Genomic DNA, 27,525 nt, shown 5'->3' with positions numbered 1-27,525 from the left:
TAAAAAACTAATCGGTTGATTACTAATCTACATTACCATTGAGGCTTATGGAATATAAATTACACATGAAGAATAGTGGCATAGTAAGCAAATCCATTTAAATGATACAAAACCTTGAGAGCTAAATTTTTGGTCTAAAAGAAATATACTTTGCTTTATCCATCATCTCCATTAAGACATCTCCAGTCTAGAAACTTGAAATGTAGGGGATATTTACCTTCTTTGCGCAGGAAACATTCCTGATGCAGATGCCTGGGCAGCCACCTGCTGAGAGGCAACGAGGGCAGCAGAGGTCAAGCCTAGTAGGGAGAAAAATGCAGGGTTTCCGTGACATTAAGAAAGGTAAGAGTAGACACAGGCCCAGTAGAGAAGGGCTGCAGACTCAAAAGTGGCAATTTGTCCTTTTCTAAACACACACTTGAAACATTTCATACAACAAAGAAAGCATACAAAAGGTTTGGTCTACCTAGTATCTATCCCCTTATTGAATATACTGCAGTTTTCTTAATAGCTATTCAAAAAGAACATAGCATTCCACCTCTGAGGCTCTGCATGATGCTATTTTAAATAGTGTGCACGCTTTCCTGCATAGGAAGCTCAGGAGAAATAACAGGTCCAGGTAACAACGGGAATCAGAGGTCACAGTAAATTATAAAAGCAACATGCTTAGAACACAATACTTTCATAATAACTTTTATCACTTTAACTTTTTTCCCCAGTGATTGAATATAATGCATCCCCATAAGGTACACGGAATCAGTGAATCAAATGTAGAAATAGCCTCTACTTTTACCCTGGCAGAAAAATGTAGCATGAATGAAATAGTTCCAAATAACATGGACATGCCTAATAGGAAATTCCTTTTAATTCTGTAGAATTAAAACAGTACTGAGAAAACAGTCCTGGGAAAAAACAGAGGAAATGAATGCAAACCTAGGAAATATGACTTTCTCCTTCTATGTCTTCTACTTGGATATATTTTCTTTTCCCAGAGGCAGGTTAAGACATTACACTATCTTTAAAAGTGACAAGATTTTTTTTTGCCTACACACACACACACACACACACACACACACTTTATGCATAGAAGGAATGTGTTACAAATAATGCATTATTTCTTTCCCAAGTTCTTCTCATATTCAATAACAAAGCTGATTAGAAAATAGAGATGCTCTCTTTTAATACCACTAGTTGATACCAAGTAACAAACAATTAAATAAATAAATTAGTCAAATTAAAAAAAGGTACAGATTTGTATGGATCTTTTGAAGGATCGTCACAGTTATTTTATTACCTTACCTTATATTCACACAACAGGGCATAAGACAACTTGGCAAGATCTTAACAAGGGTATATGGTGGTAAGAAGAGTGGTACTCCCCACCCTCTGTGAAGTGGCAGAGCTAAGGCAAATGGTACATGCTCAACTACTACATTAAGAATTGAAGGCTCCCTCATGGAGATTCTATAGCTTTTAAAAAATGTTTCCCTTTCTCAACCCTCATCTTTATTGGAGTCACTGTACTGGAGAGCTGTGAAGAGTCCCTGAATTAGGCTGTAAGAAGTGTTAAGCCTGATCATGTCACTCCCAATACTTCTATGGGCAAAGAGCAACTTAAATGGCTGGCAGAAATGAGGACAAGTAATTTCACTTGACTCCCTCCATCCCTCCCTTTTTTTCTACAATTCCTCTGGAGTAGTTATCTGATTTTCTGATTGTTATATTCACTGCCCCAGACACTGCCCACCATCTTCAAGTCTGTGAGATAACAGTAAGCTGCTGATAACATCAACCAGTGACAATTATTAAGTGGTAGCTATTTCAAGCCTCAGTAGAATACAGAGGTGCGAGAATAACCTTAGTTGTGTCCCTAGGAAATACGGCTAAAAACCTTCCCCAGAGCACAGTTTAACTCAAAGCTCAATATTTTTATTTTAAGACATGAAAGGCAGTTTTAGCAACCATTTTCCAGAGCAGGATGAATGAGAGCAGAATTACAACGGAGTTGCTGACCTTGAAAAGGGTCATATTGACCAGGGATGAGTGGGTAGCCCATGCCAACATGGGTGTGGTGATGAGTATGCAGGTGCCGCTGGCCGAAGGGGGAATGGCGATCCCTTTCCCTTTCTGCTTCCCGTTCCCGCTCTGTGGTAGCCTTTTCCACGGGCTGCAATAGAAAAGATAAAATTTTTCCTCCCTTAATCATCTTAAAGGAGCTCTGGTAGTATAGTGCCTAAGGCACTGGACTGCTAACCAGAAGGCTGGTGGGACTTGGAAACCTTGTGGAGCAGTTCTACTCTGTTCCTATAGGGTTGCTATGAGTCAGAATCACGCAAATGCAATGGGTTTAGTAGGGTTTCTTTATTTTGGTGTAGGGGTACTTAATCATCTAAAAAACAAAAAGTAAGAGTGCTAAACTGCTTTTGTCCCTTTGATAATACTGGGTTAACGATTTAGAAATAAATATTTTAGATTCTTATTAATGGAAGATAAGAGGAGCTCTGGTAGTATAGTGCCTAAGGTACTTAACTGCTAACCAGAAGGCCAGCGGTTCAAACCCACCAGCCACTCCTCGGAAGGAAGTTTGGGCAATCTACTTCCGTAGTGATACTGCCTCGGAAACCCAAGGAGGGGTCACTATGAGTCAGGGCCAGCTCGACTGCACATAACAACAACGGAAGATAATTTTCAAAAGGTACATTAATTTCAATTGAAATTAGCCAACACTAAATTAGCCAATCACCCAAAGTGAACTAAGTGGCATTGATGTTTATTTCCCTCCAATGACTGAAATAAAAGGACTTCTCTGTACATTCACTCATATTACAGGTTTAGAATCTGCCCAATTTCTTCCCAAAAGCAACATTTACACATGGATCAAGGAAAAGCAGTTTCTGCTATTTCTTTAGCATCAAGTTCTCTAGTTATATTTCATTCTATTTACGTTTTAGGGGGATACTCTATCTTGTAGCTTTAAACGTTTGCATTCATTCTGTTCTGTTGCAAATACACATCCAATATTCTAGAAAGCATAGTAACTTGTCATTCACAAGAAATACACTTCAGGAGGCATTCTGGAAGCTAAAATTTGGAACACTCATAGAAAAACTTGGGTTCTCCCAAATCACAATCTGGTTAAGGATCATGTTTCGTTATACATTCCTACCCACTAGAACTTAACTAACTTTTCACTAAAGTTCTCTTTCTCACTTGAAAATATCTTCGCACTGGAAAGAGTTCTCACTGAAACAGACTCATGAATCACCTTTTCTAGACTCTGCAGAGTCTCCAGTGGACTCATTCACTCCACAGACACTATATTCTAATTTATTCCAATCTTCTATTTTCTAGCCAAGAACCATCATATTCTTTTCTTTGCTCTCTTTTCCCACCAGTCTCTAGGACTAGCAATTGCCACTGGGACAGGTAATTGCTGCTTTGGGGAGGAGAGCCATCTTTCACAAAGATACAACATTTGCATTACTTCAGCAAAGTAACATGGATGTGATGAGTCAAACAAAAAATAGCAGATGTAGCCACCACTCTTTAGCTAAGTGACTCACTCTTGCATACAAACTCCACACTGTGCAAAACCAAAATTTGTGCTTGAGTAAAATTACCAGTTATTACATGTCATGGACTTTTAAGCATTGCTTGCAATGAGGCTGGAACCATGTGAATACCAAGGGTCAACAGAAGAAGCTGAACACTCAGATCTCTACAGATGTCAAGCCAACAGCACAGATGAGCGGTGTACACTGGGTGGGTTTTATTTATATACACACTTCTACTGGTGGGGAGCATGACAAACTGCCTAGAGGGGGCTAACTGCTTTCACCAGTTATTACCATATGATTCTGGACCACATTTTACAATGTCTTAAGAGCAAGAACTGAATTGGTGTATGAAATATCTGATTTTTGAAAGCTATCTCAAAAGACAGACATTTTTAAAAGATCAATAGGTCTATAGTCTGAACAATTTCATCACAAAATGCCAGAGTCCCCCCCTATGTTTTCTCAAGAATATGCTGTTGGTTTCCATAAATTTCAAATGAACCTAACAAGCATGCATTCTCCCAGGCATGCAAGGTATATCAGATTTTGCAACAGCAAAGCTTGCTACCACACACCCTTTAGCATCCCGCCAGCCTATATGTGAAAGCATCATACTTTTAAACATTCCATTCTTTATGTATCAGGATATAACAGCATCTGGAAATCACAGCTGGGTTCCAAAACCATTTATATTTCAAGACTGTTCTCTAGCTTGTCCCCTATTCTCCCCCAAAACATCTCACTTTCAAAGAACAACAAAAGAAGGCATACAGCAGGAGACTTGCTGCGGTACTGGTTGGCATGCTGCTGGAGCAAATCCAGTGCTTTAGATTCAGTGGTCGTTTTTGTGTTGATGCTAGGGCTGGTATTGACTTTCTCTGCCTCTTCTCTCCCTGACATCTTCCCATAAACAGGATAATGAAATCCTGGAGAGAGATAGGCCCCTGCAGATAAACAACAAATGCCACATCAAGTTACAGGCTACATCTTAAAAAAAAAAAAAATAAAAAGAAAGAAATAATTTGGATTACATGAATTTGGGATAAGAATCAAAGATCTTAAAATAGGTGATTGGGTGATTGCATTAAGAATGGCCTGCATCATTAAATTGTATCTAGGTTCTCTGATTTTGTTCTCAAGGTTAATTCATCCTGATGAATGGAGGTTATAAACAGATTTGAGCTTACAGTCATTTCATACATTTATATGTCCGTTTAAGTAAAAGAACAGTAACTATAATGATTATGACAGTAAGTGCTTAGAATATTTTCATAGGCAATAAAGTATCTGTCAGTCTATCAGCTATACTGGACCATTAGAGACTATGGAAACTGTAGCTGAGAAATGACAGTTCATAAAAAAAATGTTTCCTATTTGGAATTTTAAGCAGCACAAAAACAAGCAAAACAAGTAGCACTCTTGAAACTTCTAATTTATCTGGAGTTTATAACAGCTAACATTTAAACATAGCCTCTTCCCTCCCAAATAGTTAGAATCTACAACACGTACCAGGGTAGCTGTGCATTAGGACGGGAGAGACAGCACGGTATGCAGGGTGGCTGGGGTCATACATCTGTGGGTAAGGATAAGCATGCAAGTACTGTATGTATGACTGATGCTGACTCATGGGTGAGGAGACAGCCACTCTTGTTCCCCGAGAGTCCTTCCAGTTCACAGGCGTCTTTCGATCATCATTTTTCAGTTTGTTTTCTTCCATTGATTGAGAATCAGGACGTTTGGCCTCTTTGGGCTCCTCTTTGATGCTTGTTAATGACACAGGAAGGCCAGACACACCACTCTCTTTATTAGGCGTTTTCCTTGGACTACTATCCTCTTTCAATTTTTTCTCTCTATCAAGTTCTTCTGACTTTTGCTGGTCCAGATATTTGGGCTGGTATACATAATGATGCCATGTCCTTGAATCTGGATCCTGATTAAAGCAACAATAAAAAGATTAGTTTTAAAGTTTCCATTTTTGAGAAAAAATCATTAATTATAAGTGATGTACTACTACTATTACTTTTAATATTAAGTTAATATTTATTTATGTGCTATGCATTGTGCTAATAATAGCTTGACTTCTTTCCCTCACAAAGTAGTAATGGCTGAGGTAGCATTACTGATTTCTTTTAGAGAAGAGGAAATCAACACTTTTAAAGCTCAAGTAACATCAGCGACACACTGCTGGGGAGTTTGGGAGCTACGCAGCCCGGCTCCTAACTCAGGTCTGCTGGAATTCAGAGCTGGGCCTTAACGCCATTTCTCAACATTAAACAGTACCTCAGACCTATTAATGCAACCCTTATTTTCCTTTTAATATGTCACAAAGAATTTTAAAACCTCAAACTCAGGCTAGAAGTGGTAAATTTAAATAATTACCATAGCTATTAACATTGTTTAGAGAAAAAAAAAATCCTGCATTCCTAATAAATTTTCTTCATCTACTAAGGCTTAACATATTGACTCACTTTTCATTATGTGCTAACGTCATAATCAAAACAAAATTTCAAATTAATAGCACACATTATGGCTTTTCTATTAGACAATAAAGCCATCTTCAAACCATAAAAGTTGTATACTTTCTGCATCCCTGTGAAGCAATAGCCTGATTTAAGCCTCCAGCAGTGGAGGAACTCAGGATCCTAAACCACCTTTTGTGACCCTATTCCATTCATGGTATAAACCATCTGAGTATACAGGTCCTGAGTGAACATTTTAAAGTTGGGTCTAAGCCTGTGTGGCAGAAACGCGTGTGAGGAAAGAATCTTGCTACTCTGACAGCGCCCAGGGACTAGCTAAGCATTGGCGGGTGGTGGGGGGGGAGTGGGCGAGGTAGGGGAGGACAGGGCTGCAGTGGGACAGGATGGCTGAACCGGGGCAGAAAGTGCTAGTGCATATATAGTTCTATGGTGCCTGATTTTCAGGTGTTTACACATATAACTCAGGCCGGCTGACTGTACAGTCTCTGAACTGACGCCCTCAACCACGTCTCTCTCCTCACAGGCTTTCAGTGCTGAGCTCTACTTTGGGGCATTTTAGACATAATGTAAGACAGAAATCTAGCTCTCAGGCTCTAAGTGAAAGACATCTGGGCCCCCAATGTTATTAAAAAGAGGAAATAGGAATTTGGGGGCCCAGTGTTAAAATTCCGAGAAGATGCTAATGGAAATGTGAAAAGGTAAAATGACACCAATTTTAGACATCAGGCTCAGGATCTCAGTGTTAGATGGGATCTCAGAGGCCATAGGGTCTCATTCATAAAATGAATACCCTCATTTTAGACTATGCAAGAAATCGAAGGGCCTAGTCAGTCACAGGGTTAGTTGATGGCATGGAGCATACATAGGTGGTCTGCAAACCTCATGTCCAGAGTTCCTTTTACTACACAACATGACAAAAAGGTGGTGAATCATTTACATTTAAAGCTACCCATTAACTCCTAAGAATTTTTAAAACATTTTTCAAAAGAAGAGAATAAAACCTAAGAGTGGCTCATTTCTTTTTTGAGTTCAACCACATCAAACCCAGACATATACAATTCTCAGACTGCTCTCTCCCTATTGGGGCCACGCTCCACAATCTTACTTGTTTAAATCTGGAGGTTGGGTCTACACCTGTCTGCTTCATAGAGTCCATGACAGATTTCATTTCTACAGCCTCCTTAATAAGCTGGTGGTTTTCCATCTGCTTAGCTTTGAAGCTGTCGGCCTGAAGTTGCTGCTGGTGGTTGGAGAGAAGCTGTGATTTACCTGTCTCCTCAGTTTTATTAGGCACTGATGGCCCTAGTTTAGAATGGTTTTTGTTAGGTTCTGGAGTGGAGGGAGCTTTTGAGATTGTGGCTGTTGGCATGTTTTTCTGCTTACTATCCTCCTTGCCTAGCTCCTTCAAAGGGAGATCACTTTTCCTTTCACAGTCTCCTCTCCCAGCCTGGGCCATTTTCTGTTCTGCCAGCCTCTGGTCCTCATAGTACTTTTCATACTGCTGTCTGTAGGCAGGGCTGGTGGCCATCAGGGACTTCTGGTCCACATAGAGCCCATAGGCATACTGGCCATAATACAGGGACTGAGTCAGGGCTGGGTGTCTCTGTGTGATCACTGACTGGTGCTGAGGCTGTAAGGAGGCAGAATTATGGTCCACTTTCTTAGAGTCTAACTGCTCTGCCCTTTCTTTTTTCTCGGCTTCTTCCTCAGACTCCTTCTTGATCTTCATTCCTTGCGTGCTCCCGCTGTTCCCAGGTGCAGAGGCGCTGACCTGTCCAGGGTGCATATAGCTTGGAGAATAATAAGGATCGTAGCCATGATAATAGGGAGAATGGGACTCTTTCATTTGAGATGATTGTGCTGTAGTCGAAGAATGCCCTTTGACAATACCATCCTTACTAGAAATAATATCCGCTGGAGAACTGGCCTTTGACCTCATGCCCTCTGACCTGCTGTCAGAACCACCGTCATCCGCAGCATCTGATATGTCCGAATAAGCAGGGCTGTTCGTCTTGGCTGTTGAACTCTCTGCCCCATTTTGTGTCAACACATGCAGTGGGGCCATTGGCGCCTGTCCGTTCACCAAAGTGCTGCATTCCATTCTTGAGGCGCTCCCTATCGAAGGGCTGGGAGCGTTGTCTGTGAAAGTGTAAACTTTATCAGCTTCAGCTTTGATACTGGCCATTCGGCTCTCTTGAGACTCAGACAGTCCATTAACCAGCCCTTCATTCTTGTTAAGATGGTCCTTTAAAAAATGCCCAGATAAATCTTTCCCAGCACCCTTGGAGTCCTCTAGCTTCCCCAGTTTAGCATCCATTTTGGGGCTTCCTGTCTCCTTCCCTTCTTTATCCTTCAGCTTTCGCTTCTCCTTTTTCTTTTTGTCTTTGAGTGACACAAGGGCTGGGTTTACAGTGATGGGCTCCCCCATAATTGTGGGCTTTGGTTGAATGGGTTTCAATGGAGGACTCTTTGGTGTAGCCTGAACAACAGTCGTGGTGAGGGAGGGCAGGCCAGGTATTGTCCCCGTGGTGGTGGTTGTAAAGGCTGCAGTAGGTATCGCAATTAACTGCGGGGGCGTGGGGGCTGGAGCAGGGGCAATGGGCCGGGCAGTTTTAAGTTTAGAGAGATTTTTGTCCATTTTGCAATTGTTTGCTTTTTTGCCCTTTTCTTTGTCTCCCAAGTTTTTCTTGTCAATTAATCCTTCTGCTTCTAGTTTGGGCATTTCAGCAGCCAAACTGCCGTCTGCTGTGGAGCAACTGTCTAATGTGGCTGTCATGTTGGAGATTACTGGAAGGTTGTTCAGTTCATTGTTAAGGCCTTTCTTTTTGCCAGAATTCTTCCCAGCTTTAGAATTGACAACAGACCCTGGGCCATTGCTCATGAGCTCTCTCTTTCCTTTGGGGGTTCCAGGGGGGTTCCCAGAGCCAGGGGATGCTGGTGCCTTCACCTGGTCATAAGTCGATACACTTGTGCTTGCCTCACTGCAATCGAGGGCCACATTACTTAATGCTTCTTCACAATCTGAGATCTTGTCCTCACTATCAGGCTCAAACTCCAGCTTGTTTTCTGGGTCTAAGTGTGCATGAGCCTGGTGGTACCTCAGGCCATTAATGTGCTTGTACTTTTTGTTGCAGTTTGGGTGGGGACAATCAATTAATACTGGAGAAGAGCAGCCTTGGTCCAAAAAACTAGTCTCTGGCTTCCCTTGAGGGGTGGTGGGAGTGCTTCGAGAATTTGTACGGACACGCTTTCCAGGCTTGCTGTCCTCAGAGCTGGAGTTCAGGTCCAGCTCCATTGGAGGCTTGTTTTTCCTTTTGTTGGTGGAGGAGGGGCTGGCTTTGATGTCCTCAGCGGCACAATTTGGGGGTGTCCTTCGGCCGCTGGCATTGAGGCTACCCCGCCTCCCTTTCCCATTGGCGCCCCCTCTGTTCTTGTTCTGTAGCCCCCTGGACTCTGTGAAGCTGGCCTCTGAGCCAGGGGCAGCCGCGGCAGACCTTGCTCTCTTGCCTCTGCCTCGGCCCCCTCTCATCTCCAGGTCACTTGTTGGTGACTCACAAAACCTAGGAAGCAAGTAACACAAGTTAAAAAGAGCATCTCCAAAAGGACCTGGTAAAATCACAAAGTACATAATGCAGCAAAGAGCAGTCAGCCCTCCCATAACTCCAGAGCTGGGTTCAGCCCAGGAAAGGACACCCTATTCTTCGACTGACAATTTCCACACTTGCAAAAGACCAGGCTGCCAACAGCTCATATTCTTCCTCAGAAACCCAAAGAAAAACAGCCCAGGTAGCTAGCTTCAAATCTGGTTCAAAGTCCCATTTTGAGGAGAAAAAGGAAACAAAGGACAGAGAAGAGGTGGTGAGAAGAGATCTTCTGACTGAAAAGAAACCCAGCATCTGCATTTTACTGTGTTCAGTCCTGAATTGCTCAGTTCTCTTTTGCCTGGTTTCAATTACAAGCAGACTTTTATGTATTATTAATCTCTCTATATAGTTCCCTTGTAAAGGGACAATGGGGGAGGGAAAGGGAAGGTGAAGGAGGGAGGAGAAGAACAGCAAGCTTGAAATAAAAGGCCACATGCTTACCTGGGAGGAGCCCAGTCGTGCTTGGTGCAGTCCAGTAAGGTTCCCACGTACGTTTTATTCCTCCATGTGACATTGACCACTAGGACACCTGTGGAGGCAGGAAATACAGAGGGACCTCATTTAGTACCAACTACTCTCTTTCTGGTGGATTTATCATCATCATCATTATTATTTTTACCAGCAAAATTCTGTTCTCATTTGCTTTCAAAAGCTGTGGTTTGCATTCTTCCTCTTTCTGGTTTCAGTGACCTCAAGTGAAAACCCACAAGAAATTGTGTGTCTATGTGTGTGTGTGTGTGTGTGCGCACGCACACACGTGTGGTACAAAGGGGCGAGCCTGTGTGTAACAGTGTAATCAAGATACTGCTGACAGAAGGAAATGGTTTTTGCCGTGTCCTGCTGTAAAACAGCAACACTCACCTCTTAATTTTTCTATTATTACACATAATTGCTTTCGTTTGGCAAGCAGCCAACATAAACTATGCACCAGTTACCAGGGCTTAAACTAGAAGGTGACTAAAAAGAATCAGTGTTGTTTCCAATTCAATAATGTAAACTAATAGTGATTTTTATTTATTAAAAAAATTATGTAGGGGCATGAAAAAAAGGAATAGAGGAGAAACTGGGGGCTCAGACAAGAATCCACATAGCAGACAGTCAGCTATGATTTCTCATTCCAAATCCCTCCTTGACCTTGTGAGACAAGAATCAGCCTTGGAATGGTATCTGTTTCACTGTTTGGCCTTGTTTCATATTAAGGACTCCTAAAATAACCTCTTAAGAAAATAAATGTGCACAATAGATTTGCTCTTGAGGTTATCTTTAGAATCAACCTTAGTAAGCATTTGCCACAGAGGATTAGAAAAGAAATCTCAAAATCAACACACTTGTTTCCTGCAAGCCATTCTGCTTTTCCCAACTGTTTTTCAGACAGACAATTTAATTTAGCACTGCATCTGTGAATTACTAAACTTAGGTGCACTTAGTATACCAAATGTCACAGAGAAACAAAATATAACATCCTCTTTATTTCTCTAGAGGACAAGTGCCATATTAAAAAAAAAAAAATCAATCCTTTAAAGTACATACTAAAAGGAGCTAGATTTTGAGACATACATAAAATATTAGGGTAAGGAAATGAAATCTTTTAAGTGAGCCTTTGTTTTCTTTTCTGCACCTACCCCATTCTTTCTTGGAAACACCAGGGGACAATACTCAAAGTCTTTTTCTAGTTGGTTCGCTTAGTTTCATTACCACTTGCCATTTTTAATTTTATAGAAAACCTACACTGTGCTCCTTTATGGTAAGGGAAATCTCACAAGGTAAGACTCCTTTCCTTGGGAACATTTTAACAACAGGTAAAATAGTTGAATGATTGGGGCTCACGTAGTAGGGAAGGAAGGATTTATTTCAAAAGTCTCAAAACAAGATTTTAAAATCGTTTTCCATATGGTCTAAGTAGTTATTACTTAGGTGACAGCTGAATTCACTCACTGTTGCAACAGCCTAGCAGACCAAAGGGGGGGGGAGCACACCCGAGGATGAAGCAAAGCAAGCATTTCCTCAAAAACCGTTGATTCTATTGTAATTCCCTCAGGAACATTTTTTAAAAAAACAGTGAGTATAAAAATTCACATTCAGATGAGAATCAATGGTAATTAGGCATTTGGTCAAAATTTGCAGAAGACAGAACAATTGGAGGAAAGGACTCTTTATGAGCACATCTCTTCAGGAAAAGGGAGGGGGTGGGAGAGGGGGAGATGGGGAAGACAGAGCTGGTTTTCTCATCATCTGCTCTCTGGGGTACTATGTGTGGTGTCAAAGACCTTTGCAGCTGCTTAAAATTCTTTAGCATGTCAGCTATATTTACAATCCAAGAATATATCTGTATTGCCAGAAGGTTACTGCATTTTAGCTTTAGATGCAATTGGCTGAATCACTTGCGTTCCAGAGTCCCTGATGTAGCACAAATGTATAATTAAAATAGCATGAAAGGAAACATGAAAGAAACAACAAACCCTCCATTCTTGCCGTAATAAAATTAAAAACAGGAAAAGTCTGCACAGACACTTAACATTTGTCTGCAGTGAAAGGCTTTTGTTATTGCTTTTCCCCTAAGGGTTTCGCGTTTCCAGCAAAAGCAGGGCGCGGATTGGCCAGCACCTGCTGAGAACCCTTGCGTTTGATTGGCTGGGTCGAGAGCGGCCGCCCGAAGCACCCGAGGCAGCGGCCTCGGATAAATGAGCTTCTCGCGGAGGTAAAAGGATGGAACCCCAGCAGCGCGCCGGCTGTGAGAGTGAGGCCCGGCAGAGGAGGCCGGAGATCACGCGCAAAAGCCGGGGTTCACAGGCCGGAAGCGCCCCGCAGCGAGAGAGGGCTGCCCGTGCTTCCCAGGTCTGTAAATCAACACTGGCTTGTTTGCACTAACAAGACCCGTCAGTGTGACGAAAGGTTAGTGTCTGCTTGACCGTGTTATGTTTACCCACCAAGACCTATGCCGCCACCAGCTCCAGATAACGCTCCAGCCCATTTAGAACTCTCAGAACCGAGTTCGTTGTCTCAAAACAGGATATAGAAAAGCCTGGGGGGCTGGGTAAAAGGAAAGGACTCCGAAACAAGCAATTAATCATTGGTTATCAGGGAGAGGAGGGACTACACTTTGAAGTTGTCACAAAGGCGAAACGGAAGTTGCAACTTCCACATTGTAAAACTAACTATTTACATCGCCTCCTACTATTTCTAGAAAATCCAAGAGCAGCCCTGTTATCTAAATACACGTGATCTTTTTGTTACGATTACATTTTACTCGGGAATAAAATCCTGTAAAAACAAACAAAAAGCCATTTTCAACTTCAAACAGCCCAAAATAAGTTACCCTTATTTTTCAAGACGCCCTCTGTATTTAAAATGGTCAAAATAAATGCGCTGCTCCCAGGAAGATTTTTAAGTCTCCATCAAGTATTACTAATTAAATATGTGCCTATGTCTGTTTTTCTTTATATGTACAAGAGGCTTCGGAATGCCACAAAGCACAGAAAGCATCTCCTCTGCATAGAATTCATGTGCAAATATACACATGCACATGTTTATATAACCAAATCTGCCTCTATACTTACATGAAGGCTTAAGGAATGTTTCTCATATAAACTACAAAGTGTATTGTTTCTTTGTAGGCAAGTCTGTATTTAGACAACATCCTGTTGTGAGGAGCCAAGTATAAAGGTGGTGGTCTAGCTCTAAAAGATGTAAATGGTTTATCATTTCATTTTAGTCTCAATATTTTGAACATTTTATAACCTGTGGCCATACAGAAGACTGTATCGTTTTTAATGGAGTAAATGCTTAAAATGAAAATCCAAAGTACAAGTTTGAATTTTTATAAATCTGGCCATAAAATGATACTTATCTGTTTTCTTGTATAAATTGGAAATAAAAGTACACTTAGTCCAAAAAATTTAGTATTGTCTTTTGATTTCTCTTAATGAACATTTATTCACTACCCACCTAGCCAATGAGCTAGGGACACTCCATACTAAAATCTTTTTCACCTTTGTATTTTCAAGTACCCCATCAGTTTACTATCTTTCCCTCTCTACCCAGATTTTTTTTTTCCCCTCCCAAAAGAGCCAGTGCCTGCCCTGTAGTATTTTATTTGAACAACAACAAAGTAAGAATACAGTTTAAGAAAACAATGGATGGTTTGAGAGTGTTTTCTGCATAGGATTTTCTTCCTTATATCATTAACACTTTGTCTCAGATACTCATCTAAGATGCCTCATACAACATAGTACCTGTTGCTGTTAGTTTCTTCTGAGCCTATTTCAACTAATAGAGACCCCCTGTGTATAGAGTGGAATAGCTCTATAGGGTTTTCAAGGATGTGAAATTAGATTCTTTTAGAAGCATTCTTTTAGAAGCAGAATGTCAGACCTTATTTCCAAGGTGCCTGGGGGGGGGGGTGTTGAACTGCCAACCTTTTCAGTTAGTAGTCTGACATATTTGTGCCACTCAGGGCTCCTTCACAATACTTTACCTATAGGAAACTTAAGAACATGGTTATATACCCTGAGTCTATTACCTCTAAATGGCAAAATAGTATGAGATTTCAAAAACATTCCACAATGACTGTGTTCTAATTATTACTTCCTATTGTCAATATGCCCCTTAGAAGCAAGAATGTCCAGATTTTGTCTCATATAGTTTGGTCATGTTGTCAGATGGGACCAGTCTTTGAACAAGGATATAATGCTTGGTAAAGTAGAGGGTCAGCAAAAAAGGGAAAGACCTCTGAAGAGATGGACTGGCACAGTGCCTGCATGATGGGCTCAAGGATAGCAAATATTGTGAGGATGTTGCAGGACGGGGCTGTGTTTTGTTTTATTGTACACAGGCCCATTATGAGTTGGAGCCACCTCGAGGGCACCTAACAACTTGTTAATATGTGGCACTTAATTATTCCCAGGGTCTGGCCCATCTCTAAGGAGCACTGGTGATGCAGTGCTTAAAGCACTTTGCTGCAAACTAAAAGGTAGGAGGTTCTAACCCACCAGCTACTCTACTGGAGGAAAATGTGGCAGTCCATTTCCGTAAAGATTACAACCATATTATATATATATAAACTATAGATAGATAGATAGATAGATTATAGCCTTGGAAACACTGTAGGGCGGAATAGAACTGACTTATAGTGTGCTATGAGTCTTGAGCCACTTGAAAGCAATGAGATGGTACATATCTTCATCTAGCATTTAGGGTACCCAAATAAGGTAAACAAACAGTAGGTACCTACTTGGCACTATGAATTCAATACTGTTTTGGCTAGAACTCAACCTAATCTCTATATTCTTAGAATCTGTAATTTTATAACAGTCACATACTATACTCAAAAAGTAGAAGTATAGTTTTGCATATTACTTACATCTATAGAGTACTCCCCTTATTCCACCACATTAAACTAGAGCCTGGACGTGATATTCATAGTGCCTATCTTGCTCACAATCCCTGCTCTGTGAGTAGCCCTGAGTGGGGCTACCCTATACCATGAAATCTTAACCCTAATTGGATTTATAGCAGAGGCAACCAAACAGGGACAAATTCAATGTTTTCTAATAATCCTCTCCAATCATATACATGTCATGTATACCAAAAGAATGGCCATGCTGTTATGTACTGAACTGTGGCCCCCAAAGAGAAATGTGGATGCCCAAACCCCTATACTTGTAAATATGACCCAGTTTAGAAATAGGTTTTTTTCCAGTTATGTTAATGAGGTCATACCAGAGTAGGGTGGGTCCTAATCACTGAGTGATTCCTTACAAAAGAACAAAATAGACACAGAGACAGACATATGGGGGAAACAGATCATGTGAGGACTTGTCTTCAAGCCAAGGAATGCCAAGGAATGCCCAGGGCTACTGACAAGGAGGGACCCAGCCCTAAAGCGGATGTCCTGATTTAGACTTCTAGCCTCCACAACTGTGTGACAGTAAATTTCTGTTCTTTAAAGTCACCCCTCTGTGGCATATTTTTAATAGCAGCTCTGGGTTCCCACTGCCTTCTGTATACAGTCTTCTCACTGATGCATGTGCACAATACCTGATTTTCTCTCCTTTCTGAATCCACAGCTGGACTAACTTTCTCAGTCTCGCTAGCAGTTAGATGTGACTACTGACTGAGTGTTATGAAAGGAAAGTGAACCTACATAAGATATATTGTAATTCGAGGCCTGTCCCATAAGAACCTCCCTTCTAGTCTCTTCTTCTGTCTTCACTATCTAGTGCTGCTATAAAACAAAATACCATACCTGGATAACTTTAACAAACAGAAATTTATTTTCTCACAGCTTAGGAGGCTAGGAGGCCAAATTCAGAGCCCTGGTAGTGTAGTGCCTAAGGCATTTGCTAACCAGATGGTTGGTGGTTCACACCTACTAGCCACCCTGTGGAAGGAAGACAGGGCAATCAACTTCAGTAAAGATTTATTGCCTCGGAAACCCAAAAGGGGCTGCTGTGAGTCGGAACCTACCCAACGGCAGTGAGTTTGGGTTTTTTTTTTCAGCTCTAAAGGAAGATTTTCTTTCTCTGTTGGCTCTGGTGGAAGGTCTTTGTCTCTAGTTTCTGTTTCTTGGTTCCTTGGAGATCTCAAATGGCATGGCATCTATCTCCCCATCTGTGCTTGCCTGCCTGGTTGCTTGCTCAGTCTGCTCTCAAAGGAGATTAAGACACACCCCACACTGATACTGCCTCATTAACATAACAAAAACCCATTCCCAAATGAGATTGTAACAGTAGGTTTGTTGTTGTGAGGTGCCAGACAAGTCAGTTCTGTCTCATAGTAACCCTATGTGCAGTACTATGAAACACTGTCTTGTCCTGTATCATCCTCACAACTGTTGCTGTGACTGACCCCATTGTTACAGCCACTGTGTCAATCCATCTCACTAAGGATCTTTCACTTTTTTACTGGCTTCTACTGTATGAAGAGTGCTGTCCTTTCCCAAGGACTCAATATCATCAGCCAGAACAAGGCCAGACTGCAAAGCAGACCATCAGCTGCTCATATACAAGTTCAGGTTGAAGCTAAAGAAAATTAAAACAAGTCCACCAGAGCCAATCTTGATTATATCCCACCTGAATTTAGAAACCATCTCAAGAACAGATTTGACACATTGAACGCTAATGATTGAAGACCAGATGAGTTGTGGGATGACATCAAGGACACCATACATAAGAAAGCAAAAGTCATTAAAAAGACAAGAAAGAAAAGACCAAAATGGGTGTCAGATGAGATTCTAGAACTTGCTGTTGAATGTAAAATAGCTAAAGTTAATGGAGGAAATGATGAAGTAAAAGAGCTGAATAGAAGATTTCAAAAGGTGGCTGAAGAACATAAAGTATTATAATGAAAAGTTCAGACACCTAGAGTTAGAAAAACAAAAAGGAAGAACATAGTTGACAGTTCTCAAGCTGAAAGAACTGAAGAAAGAAATTCAACACTTGAGTTGAAATACTGAAAGATTCTATGGGTAAAATATTGAACAATGCAAGAAGCAACAAAAGAAAATGGAAGAAATACACAGAGTCACTGTACCAAAAGAATTTGGTCAGTGTTCAAACATTTCAGGAGGTAAGGTATGATCCAGAACCAATGGTATTGAAGGAAGAAGTCCAAACTGCACTGAAGGCATTGGCGAGAAACTAGGCTCCAGGAACTGAAGGGAATACCAATTGAGATATTTCGACAAACTGATGCAACACTGGAAGTGCTCACTCTTCTATACCAAGGAATTTTGAAGATAGCTACCTGGCCAGTCATAAGTATAGGGGTTAGGATTTACAATACGTATTTTGGGGGAGAGGGAACACAATCCATAACAACTTCTGACTGGCTAGGTTGAAGGTGTTATCTTGAAAGCCACAAGCTGAAGATGACAGTCTCCACTGTGGACCCTGAAAAACAAAGAGAATCCCCACCCACCAGGAATACCCACCTCCTGTCTATTACATGAACAACACAAACCCTTCCTGTGTTTGAACACTATGGAGACTAATCCACAGTCCCTTTAACATTTTACTCCAGTCATTTACTTTGAACAAGACCACACCCTTGAAATAGGAGAAGTGTCTGCACCTATAGCACCTGTGAGTATGATACTTAGTGGATGGTGAGAGTTCATGAAACACTTGGTAACTAACCGGATAAAAGTCCTGGTGGCACAGTGATGAAAGTGCGAGGCTGCAAAACAAAAGGTCAGCGATTCAAACCCACCAGGCACTCCATGGGAGGAAGATGTGGCAGTCTGTTTTCATAAAGATTTACAGCTTTGGAAACCCTCTGGGGCAGTTCTACTCTGTCCTACAGGGTCACTATGAGTCAAAACTGACTCAATGACATTGGGTTGGATTTGATTTGGAACTAACTGGATAGTGACTGAAGAGAATCTAGATTTGAATCCTAGTCAGCGATTTCTTTTTTGCTATGACCACACTTCTTTGATAAACATAATCTCCTACTAGTTTACAGATGACAAAATGTCTCTGTGGAGAGATTTTGCTCTAAAGATGTTATAAATATGGTCTGTGAATTACTATTCTTGGTATTTGTGAGGATGTTTCCTCAAGAACTGGCCAAATGTCTGATTTCCCAGTGGATCAGCATAACTCTGATTGTATTACAGTTTAAACACTGTTTCAGAGTCTTTAGAGTACCTCATCCCTAGGACAGAAGTCTTTGCCAAGCATTGCAAATGGTGAATTTGGAATCAGAGGTAGTGTTTTTGAATTCTTATTCAAACTACCACGTCTAGATGGACTGGGCGTGCACCCGGGCAGAAAACATAAACCTCACTCTAATAACACCAAAATGTAACACATTAATGCCATAATCTTCTGTTTTTTTAAACTTTCCACATTTCTTTCCTTTTGTGTATATTCTTCTAGAAGAAAACACTAGTAACAATAAAGATGCAACAATGCTGGCTTAATGAGTACAGGATAAAGTTTATACATTTCAGATATCATATTACTCTATTTTGACTCTTTGTGACTATTGTACTAAAAAAAAAAAAAAAAAAGCCACCTCACTACTGTAGAGTCAATTCCAACTCATAGCGACCCCTCCTTGGGTTTCCGAGGTGTTATCTCTACAAAAGTAGATTGCCTGGTCTTCCTTCTGAGGAGTGGCTGGTGGGTTTGAAAGACCAGCCTTCTGGTTAGCAGTCAAATGCCTTAGGCACTGTGCTACCAGAGACTACTGTACTAGATATGATTTAGCACCACTCCCTTCCCCCAAAGGAGCTCTGGTAGCGTAGTGCCTAAGGCACTTGACTACTAACCAGAAGGTGGGTGGTTCAAACCCACCAGCCACTCCTTGGAAGGAAGGTTGGACAATCTACTGTAGTGATACCACCTTCGAAACCCAAGGAGGGGTCACTATGAGTTGGTCTGACTTGAAGGCACATAACAACAACAACAACAATCACCCTTCCCCCAATATCTTCTTGTTTTCGTTTTGCTTTATTCTGTCCTGGTTCTTTTTAAAACACTGATTATTGAATAATACACTTGTTCATTGGTCTAACTTCAGAGCTGTTACCTTCAGATAGGACTAATTTATAATTATTTGAGAAATTTTTAAATTGACAACTAAAATAGCCCATAAAAATACTTGTCACCCAAAAAAGCAGGACTTTTGTATTACCTACACCAAGTATATATGAAGCACTGTGACAAAGTAAGTGTTTGTTGTCACATGACCAGAAAATGCCTCTTTTTTTTTTTTTTGAAGAGCTCTACTGCTGGGCTGCATATTTGAAGAGTCACTTTAACCACATCCTGTAATCAAACCATCTGGAACACAGTGTTGCGATTAGTCACCCTGAACATTGGGCTTTATCTGAACAAATAGTGTAGGGCAATGGAGCTCGGGAGATAGGGCAGTACTAACAAAGGGAAGTGTAATGAAACACTTTATGCCCTAGTGTGCCGCCACCCCAGTCATAAACCCCAGAGACACACTGCTCTGGTGTTAATGTACTACTTTATGAAAGCACAGTGAGCTTAAAGATTAAAGAACCGAGAGCTAAAAATTGCTGGTTTGGGTAGATTGTCTCTGTTGGCGGCTGGACTATGTTGGCATCACTCTATCTATGTTAATTATAACCTCTCAGATGACAGTTCAGCATTCCTATTAGGGTTTGGTGTTATTTTCAGGACATTATGAACAGGGTTCCTTTACGGAAGGATAGTTATGATTCTTTATTGGCCAGAGGTTAATCTGAACACTGAGACATTCTTTTTGGTTCATCTCAACCTTAGCCATAAATAACAAGAAAAAAAAATAGAGCCTCAGTTCAAATAAATGTGCTATAACAGTACCAAGGAGGAGGGGGCAGGGGAGAATAAAGCCAAAATGCTGTTGTAATCTACTTTTTAAAAGATGGTCTTCTTTCTTGCTCAACCTGTACTTGCGTCTTTCAAAAACACATTTGATCATCAGGATACAATCTTGGAATGCTTACAACAACAACAACCAAAAAAAAAAAAAAAAAAAACTGAAAGGCTTTTCCCCCCTAACTACAATGAATAATCCCTTAAAAAAAAAAAAAAAATGGCTAAAGCAACCTTGTTTCCCCCTGGGCCTTATGGTTTAATACACAAAAGAACACAGAGCCACTTCTATCACTGTCACTGCCCCCACAGCCTTTGTTCTGAGGCCTGATGAGCTGTATTGATTTGGGAAAATCATTGAGCTTCTTGGAAAACTAGACTCTCGCTTATTCACTGCCATCTATTTCTTTCCCATGAAGACAGGTGGTCAATATCCAGTTGACTGGTCAGCTAAAAGAAGCTCTTCTGCTTTTCTTTTTCTTGCTTCCCTAGTAACATTATCCTTTCCCTCTTCTAGAAAATACAGTGGCCTGTTAAGAAGTCTTGTGGGTAAGAAGAGGGAGCAGAAATAAGGTTTTGTAAGGCACCTCCGGGACACTGAAATGCTGTCCCACACATTTGCATGGGCGCCTGCACACCTACGTGGATGTTGGTATTTTCACCACCAACTCTTTAACATAAGTTTAAGTGCTAATGAAAACTCTGATAATCCAAGATATGACTTAAGAATATATCTAATCAAAATAGATCATTAGCGCTTAATTAATGTTTACTGCAGATAGAGATGCTTTATTCCTTTTAAAGAATTAGCACATCAGTTTTACAAGTTTCCCAGTAATAAAACATCATAGGTGTCATTGCAGACATTTTGGAGAACAAAGAGCATAATTGGGGGGGAGGGAGAACACATGGTGGTATTTAGGAAGTGACTTTTAAAATGATCAGTAACAAAAATATTTACTTTTACATTAGGCAGGCACACATACCCCAAAGCAGCATTGTGCTTGATGGACTGAGACCATTCACATTACAATTAGGTAGTCTTTAATACTTAGGCAGTCCCTATACTAGTTTCTGGGAGCTCTGGTAGCATAGTGGCTAAGACACTTGCCTGCTAACCAGACGGCTGGCGGTTCAAACCCACCAGCCACTCCTCGGAAGGAAGGTTGGGCAATCCTACTTCCGTAGTGATACTGCCTCGGAAACCCAAGGAGGGGTCGCTATGAGTCGGGTTTGACTCGATGGCACATAACAACAACAACAACATACTAGTTTCTGCTAAGGTGTTCAAAGATCCCACTTGGGGATAGAGAGGAATGTGACTAGCTTTCCAGTAACTGTATGTGTGTGTGTGCGTGTGTGTGTGTGTGTATGGTCAAGCTCCTTAGCTTGCATCAAGCAAGGGCAGTAAGTCACACACACTTAACCAGGCTGCATCAAAAGCCACCCTCAGCACTCCCACAGGATAGTTTTTAGGCTGTGGTCCATCAAGGGCTAGCCAGCACACAGCAGGGCAAAGTGATAAGCTCAAGAAAGACAGATGATGACGGAGGGGTAAGAGAGAAAGAAAGAGAGACAGCATGCTGGAATAGAAAAACTACAAAGCCACCTAAGACAGACCTTTAGAGCAATTTAAATGCATAAAATGTATATGTGCATGTTCATTTCTTGTGTTTGATTAAACTTTCCAGTAAGTAACTGAGTTCCTTTGAGGCTTGGTGGCACAGAGATAAGTAAAGAGCTCTGGTACCAAGTCCAAAAGTTGAATTTTCTCCTGGCTTCCATTAGGTGCCCATTGGTTTATGAGCTTAGACAACAGTTCTAGTGCTGGCAGCCCCCACCCCACCACATCTATCTTTAAAAACAATCTCATTAGAGTAGCAGAATGATTTCTCATCCCCCTCTTCCCTTTCTTTAGGGAAAGACATGGGTTCTGAGCCAACTGTAGCAGAATTGACTCCCCTCCTCCAATCTAGCCTCATAAGCTTTTTACTATAAGCTTGTTAGGAGATCCTTTTTAACTCTTTTAAATAAAAGCACTCAAAATTCGGAAAAGGTATTTTATAGGTATTTACTGAACTACTATGAGCCATAATAATGATATGGTTCTTATTACCTCCTAATACTCTGTTCCTCTTTTAAGAGTTTTATGTTGGCAGGCTCCTGTGTACAAGGATTCCCAGCCACACAGCATATGACCAGGGTCCCCCAGAGTGAGGGGAAGTAGCCTCCACTGACTCCCACTTTCAGACTCACAGGTCACTGAAGATAAGCAACTGAAAGAATGCAGGCCTTTCACATTATTGGTCCCAGTCATTTCCTGCAGTTAATATTAATTGCAAGGTCTTTTCAGGTAATGATATCTACACTCAAGCTCTTCACAATGCTATTACTTCAACTTAAAAAATAGGTAAAGAGAACAACAAAACCAGGCAAAAATAAACTCTCTTTAAGGCAAAAACAACACACGTGACTTCCCCCAAAAGAGAATACTCGGAGGGAGAAGAATATGAAACACTATGAACTTGAAGTTCATTTAACAAATACCTGCCACTTTCTTATTTTCTGGTTCAGTCAGCAGCCTACTTCTTGCCAAAATGCTTCGCCCATAGCAGGAGCAGGTGAGGAAGGGGCAGGCAAGGAGGCAAAATAATCTTTGAGATGAATGACACTGGAAGTTGTAATGGAAATGAAATGTAAGAATAAAAAACCTCATAAACCTTTGGAGGAGAGAGAGGGACAAGGAAAAGGCAATATGGAAGTATCTACTCTCACAATATGTCTAATCACCCACTCCTCCTCTTGTAGAATAGACACCTATCTAGGTCATGGTGATTAGCAGCATTTCAGACTTAAACATCATTTAATTGCTTGTCAAAATATAGCATATACATAATGGAATATTACACAACAATAAATAATAACAATGAATGCACAAAAGAGCTCATAACATGGATGAATTTGAAGGCCATTATGATAAGTGAAAGTCATAAAGGGACCAATAGTGTGAGACCACTATTATAAAAAATAATAATAAAAATAATAAGCAAGAAAAGGTTTACACACAGGGAAAAAAAAATTCTTTGATGATTACCAAGGAAGAGAAGGGGAGGAAGATAAAATTACTAACTAGATAGAGTACTCATGTCAGTAATGGTGAAGAGAAAGGCAATACACAATACAGAAGAAGTCAGCTCAACATGACCAAGGCCAAAGAAGACATAGAGAGGAATGCAAGAATAAAGGGCAACTACAGTAATTAACAACAATAACTAACAGATAATCCTATAACAATAATGTTAATAATGTATGCATGGATATGTAGGTAGATAGGTATGCTGAAAGGGCATGTTAGGGTGTAAGGGAGCACATTTATCTACAAATGTAGGTTTGGTTGTGGATGTGTCTACATACATAATTGTAGGTGGTGCACATATATTAATATGGACAACAGAGCCCACAAGGTGCACAGTCATGGAAACTTCTTAGATGTAACCAAACATCTCAGGAGACAAAGTTTCTAGGTTTGAAGGTGAGGGAACATAGACTCAGGGGACATCTACATCACTTTGTACAACATAGTTCATAAAGACAATGTTCTGCATCCTTCTTTGTTAAGTAGCATCTGGGGTCTTAAAAGCTGGTAGCAGCCATCTAAGGTATAACTATTGGTCTCCTCCTACTAGGAGCAAGGGAAAGTGAAGAAAACCAAAGAAACAAGGACACAATTAGTCCAAAGGACTAATGGATCACATGAACCACAGCCTACACAACCCTGAGACCAGAACTAGATGGTGCTTGGCTACCACTATCCACCCCTCTGACTAGGATCACAGCAGAGGGTCCAAAACAAAATGGGAGAAAAATGTAGAACAAAAAATCAAATTCATCATAAAGACCAGACTTAACTGATCTGACAGAGACTGGAGGAACCCATGAGACTATGGCCCTAAGACACCTTTCTGACCTGGAACTGAAGCCATTCCTGGAGACCATCTTTCAGCCAAACAATGGACAGGACCATAAAAGACTAACACCCAAGAGGAACCTGGTTCCTTAGAACAATCAATTATAGAGACTAAAAGGACAACATTTGCCCAAAAGCACAGATAAGAAGGCAGGAAGTGGTAGAAAATCCAGACAAAAGAAAATGGCAAAATCAGGGAGGAAAGGTGGAGATTGCTGCTGCACTGTGGGGAATGCAACCAATGTCATGAAACATTTTATTTGCAAACTATCAAATGGGAAACTAATTTGCTCTGTGAACAGTCAGCTAAAGTACAGTAATTAAAAAAAAATGTGTAATATAGCTAGAGAGTATAATGCTATGTTTTAAAGAAATTTCTAACTATCCCCAGTCCTTGAAATATAAGGAGACAGTGGGAACCAATTGACAATTATGCTCCACATCAAAAAGCTGCTGCTGATCCATGTATCTCACTGGGATTGAAGAGCCAGGCTTCATATAAATTATGATGCTTTATTTAAAGTCAGAGCGCTTATTTGCTTTTGTGCCAGCTCAGGGCCCTTTTCATCTCTAGCTCTACCCGGCCCAGGAGAGCACACATTCCTGCAGCTCTGCTGGCCACCAGCTGTGTCCTCCGTAAATCATAAACCCTCTGAACAAGCCATTCTTTACAAAGGCCAGCAGCATTTACCGGAGATGATCACTCTGCTATTATTCCACTTGCTGAAATTTAAAATAGCAATTTATAACAGCAGCTGAAAACAGAGAACTGCTCGTTTGTGAGAGAGAGAGAAAGAAAGTGTACAGACAGGAGGGATCTGCATGTCAAAGAGTGTACATTTGCGAGTCAACAAAAAGCCACCATCTTCCCAAATCTGAAAGGGAAACAGGAATGCTGACAGAAACTGTACTCAGTGCCCTCAGTGAAAGGCAGTAGGGTGAGTGAGGTTTATGTTGTTGGTTAAATACCCTGCTCCACTTGGAGGTGGTCAGGCCCTGCAGGCAGAGTGGGAGGTAGTTCACATACTTGGTAGTGAAGCCACATAATTATGGCTCTGGTTCAGAACGTAATAAGGAAAGTTGAAGAAGTTAACTCTAATCAGGTGTAGTCTACAGTCAATTCTACTTTGAGGACTAGGGAGGAAGAAAGTGTAAGAGTGACTGCTGGTCAACTGGAACAACCTAAGCACCTGAAGGAGTCCCTGGGTGGTTGCAAACGGATAAGCGCTCAGTTGCAAAGTGTGGGTGGTGCTTGGAGTACACCAAGAGGCACCTTGGAAGAAATGTCTGACCACCTACTTCTGAAAAATCAGCCACTGAAAACCCTAGGGAGCGCAGTTCTACTCTGACACACATAGGGTCAGGTCACCATGAGTTGGATCAACTCAATGGCAACTTGGTAAGCACCTGAAAAGATGGCTTTGCAGACAGACCCACCTGGTTCAAAGCCCACTTTGAAACTGCTTCATCTTGAGCTGACCTAAACCTCCCTGGGGCTCAGTTGCCTCATCTATAAAATAAGGATAATTATTGTTGTTGTGTTTGCCATTGAGTCAGATCCAACTTAGCGACCCCTCCTTGGGTTTCCAAGGTGGTATCACTACAGTATCACTACAGTAGATTGCCCAACCTTCCTTCTGAGGAGTGGCTGGTGGGTTTGAACTGCCAGCCTTCTGGTTAACAGTCAAAAGCCTTAGGCACTTTGCCACCAGAGCTCCCAAAATAAGGATAATAGGAATATTAAATGTGATTTACGTAGAGCATTTAACAAGGAGAGTGGCCCAAGATAGTCACTTAGCAAATGCACTTTGCCTTCCTCATCTTTTTAAACTCTCCTAGGCCCACAAACTGAAGAATGGAAAGAGGTACCAAAATAGTAAGAATTTCACATTCAGAATATAGCCAGGAGCAACCTAGACGCATCCTCCCAGGTGCAGCAGCCTCAGATACAGGCGTGTGACTCATTATGTTGTTGTTGTGTGCCACTGAGTTGATTCCAACTCATAGTGAATCTGTAGGACAGAGCAGAATTGCCAGATAAAGTCTGCAAGGTGGCAGTGGGTTGGGTTTTAGTAATCTTTACCGAAGCAGAACGCAAGGTCTTTTCTCCTGTGGAGCAGCTGGTGGCTTCAAACTGCCAATCCTTTGGTAAACCAGCCCAGTGCTTAACCACTGTGCCACCAAGGCTTCTTTGCACTAATTATTTAAAAAAAAAAAAAAGAAAACCTCACTGCTGTTGAGTCTATTCCAACTCAAAGTGACCCCTCCTTGGGTTTCCGAGGCGGTATTAGTACAGGAGTAGATTGCCCAATCTCTTACAAGGAGCATCTGGTGGCTAATGGCCCTATATTCCTGATGACAAAGTTAACTATATGGATATAGTTTATCTACCCTTTAAGGGCTAGAAATTCTACCCTAAGAACTTCTTTTATTAATTCTGTACTCACACAATTTCAACCAACACAAAGTGTCTTTCCTAATAGATCCACAGTTGAAAGGAAATGCTTCTTCATCTGACCACTAACTGGTAATTAAAGCCAATTGAGAAATGCAGTTCTAAGTCACTGAAGCCTCCTCTCTAACTATTTGCAAGTAAGGAAGCCTCAGTTCAGGTTTTTCGGAACAGCTAAATGAATGCCTGGCATTTGCGTAAATTATAAAAGACAAAATGAAAGCTCCCCAATACAGGACAATAGAAGCACCACATGCAGGAAGGCTTTGGGGGATGCATGTAGACAAAGCAGGTTAAAGGGAACTCATCTTTTCCAATACCCATCTGACAATGGTCTCAGGCTGCCTTCCCACCCTGCATGCCACATTCCAAAGTTCTTATCTTTCAGGGAAGAAAAAGGCCCAACAGAGTTACAAGTATTTCAATAACGTGCTTAGAGACCAGCTCTTTTCTGTAAACAAGCCTAATGAAGTGTGACTAATAGTGCTCTCCTAGAGCAGAGCCAAGGTAAAAGGGCCTTTGTTAGCACTTACTGGAGCAAAGTCGTCATTTTGCTGGAGCAGAGCAAAACTTAGCTGGTTATTGATTGACCAGCCTCGCTTGGTGTCACTGCTTCACTGTCTATTTCTGTATATTGTGTGTATAAATACATGTGCTAATACCAGACACAAAGATGCTCTGTACACACACACCCACACACACAACCACACTCAACTACCTAAAATAACTTTTTATGACATTTTCCTGCAAAGCTGAAGACGCAGTCAAAGCACACAACCGAAATCTAATTCCTCTGTGATATTTGTATCTCTCCTTGTCCCTGCTTCTACCTGAATAATACTTTCTCTCAATGTTGTCCGGACTGGGTGCCTCGATTTCAGAGCCTGTAAATTGACAATCCCTATGGACATGGTTATTACATTCCAGGGGGGGATTTACGTTTGTATTTTAATAATTTCAAAATTGCTGATGTTTCTTTTCCCTAGAGTGGGATTTCATCTATTGAATCTGAAACTCAGCTCCAAAGGATAATTGCTAAATACATATTCTATGATAACTTTAATTCTCTTCTTCAGTTGTCCTAAGTGTTATTAATA

General features: G+C 41.1%; 1 protein-coding gene across 1 annotated transcript in view; it reads right to left on the bottom strand.

Annotated features, from left to right (window-relative positions):
* Positions 1 to 213: 213 nt before the first annotated feature.
* ZNF608 (zinc finger protein 608) overlaps positions 214 to 27,525 on the bottom strand; it is a 125,485-nt gene continuing 98,173 nt past the window's right edge. Inside the window, exons 3-8 of the mRNA XM_007942220.2 lie at positions 10,123 to 10,210; positions 7,143 to 9,597; positions 5,067 to 5,487; positions 4,329 to 4,501; positions 2,014 to 2,167; positions 214 to 299 (exon numbers count right to left, since the gene is read on the bottom strand). Coding sequence (XP_007940411.2) covers positions 214 to 299; positions 2,014 to 2,167; positions 4,329 to 4,501; positions 5,067 to 5,487; positions 7,143 to 9,597; positions 10,123 to 10,210 — 3,377 coding nt within the window. The remainder of the gene's footprint in view (positions 300 to 2,013; positions 2,168 to 4,328; positions 4,502 to 5,066; positions 5,488 to 7,142; positions 9,598 to 10,122; positions 10,211 to 27,525) is intronic.

The sequence above is a fragment of the Orycteropus afer genome, unplaced genomic scaffold (genome assembly GCF_000298275.1).
Source record: "Orycteropus afer afer isolate SDZICR_OR568_19922 unplaced genomic scaffold, OryAfe1.0 scaffold00086, whole genome shotgun sequence".
In the NCBI taxonomy this organism is placed as follows: domain Eukaryota; kingdom Metazoa; phylum Chordata; class Mammalia; order Tubulidentata; family Orycteropodidae; genus Orycteropus; species Orycteropus afer.
This window is presented reverse-complemented; position numbering and strand designations above follow the sequence as displayed.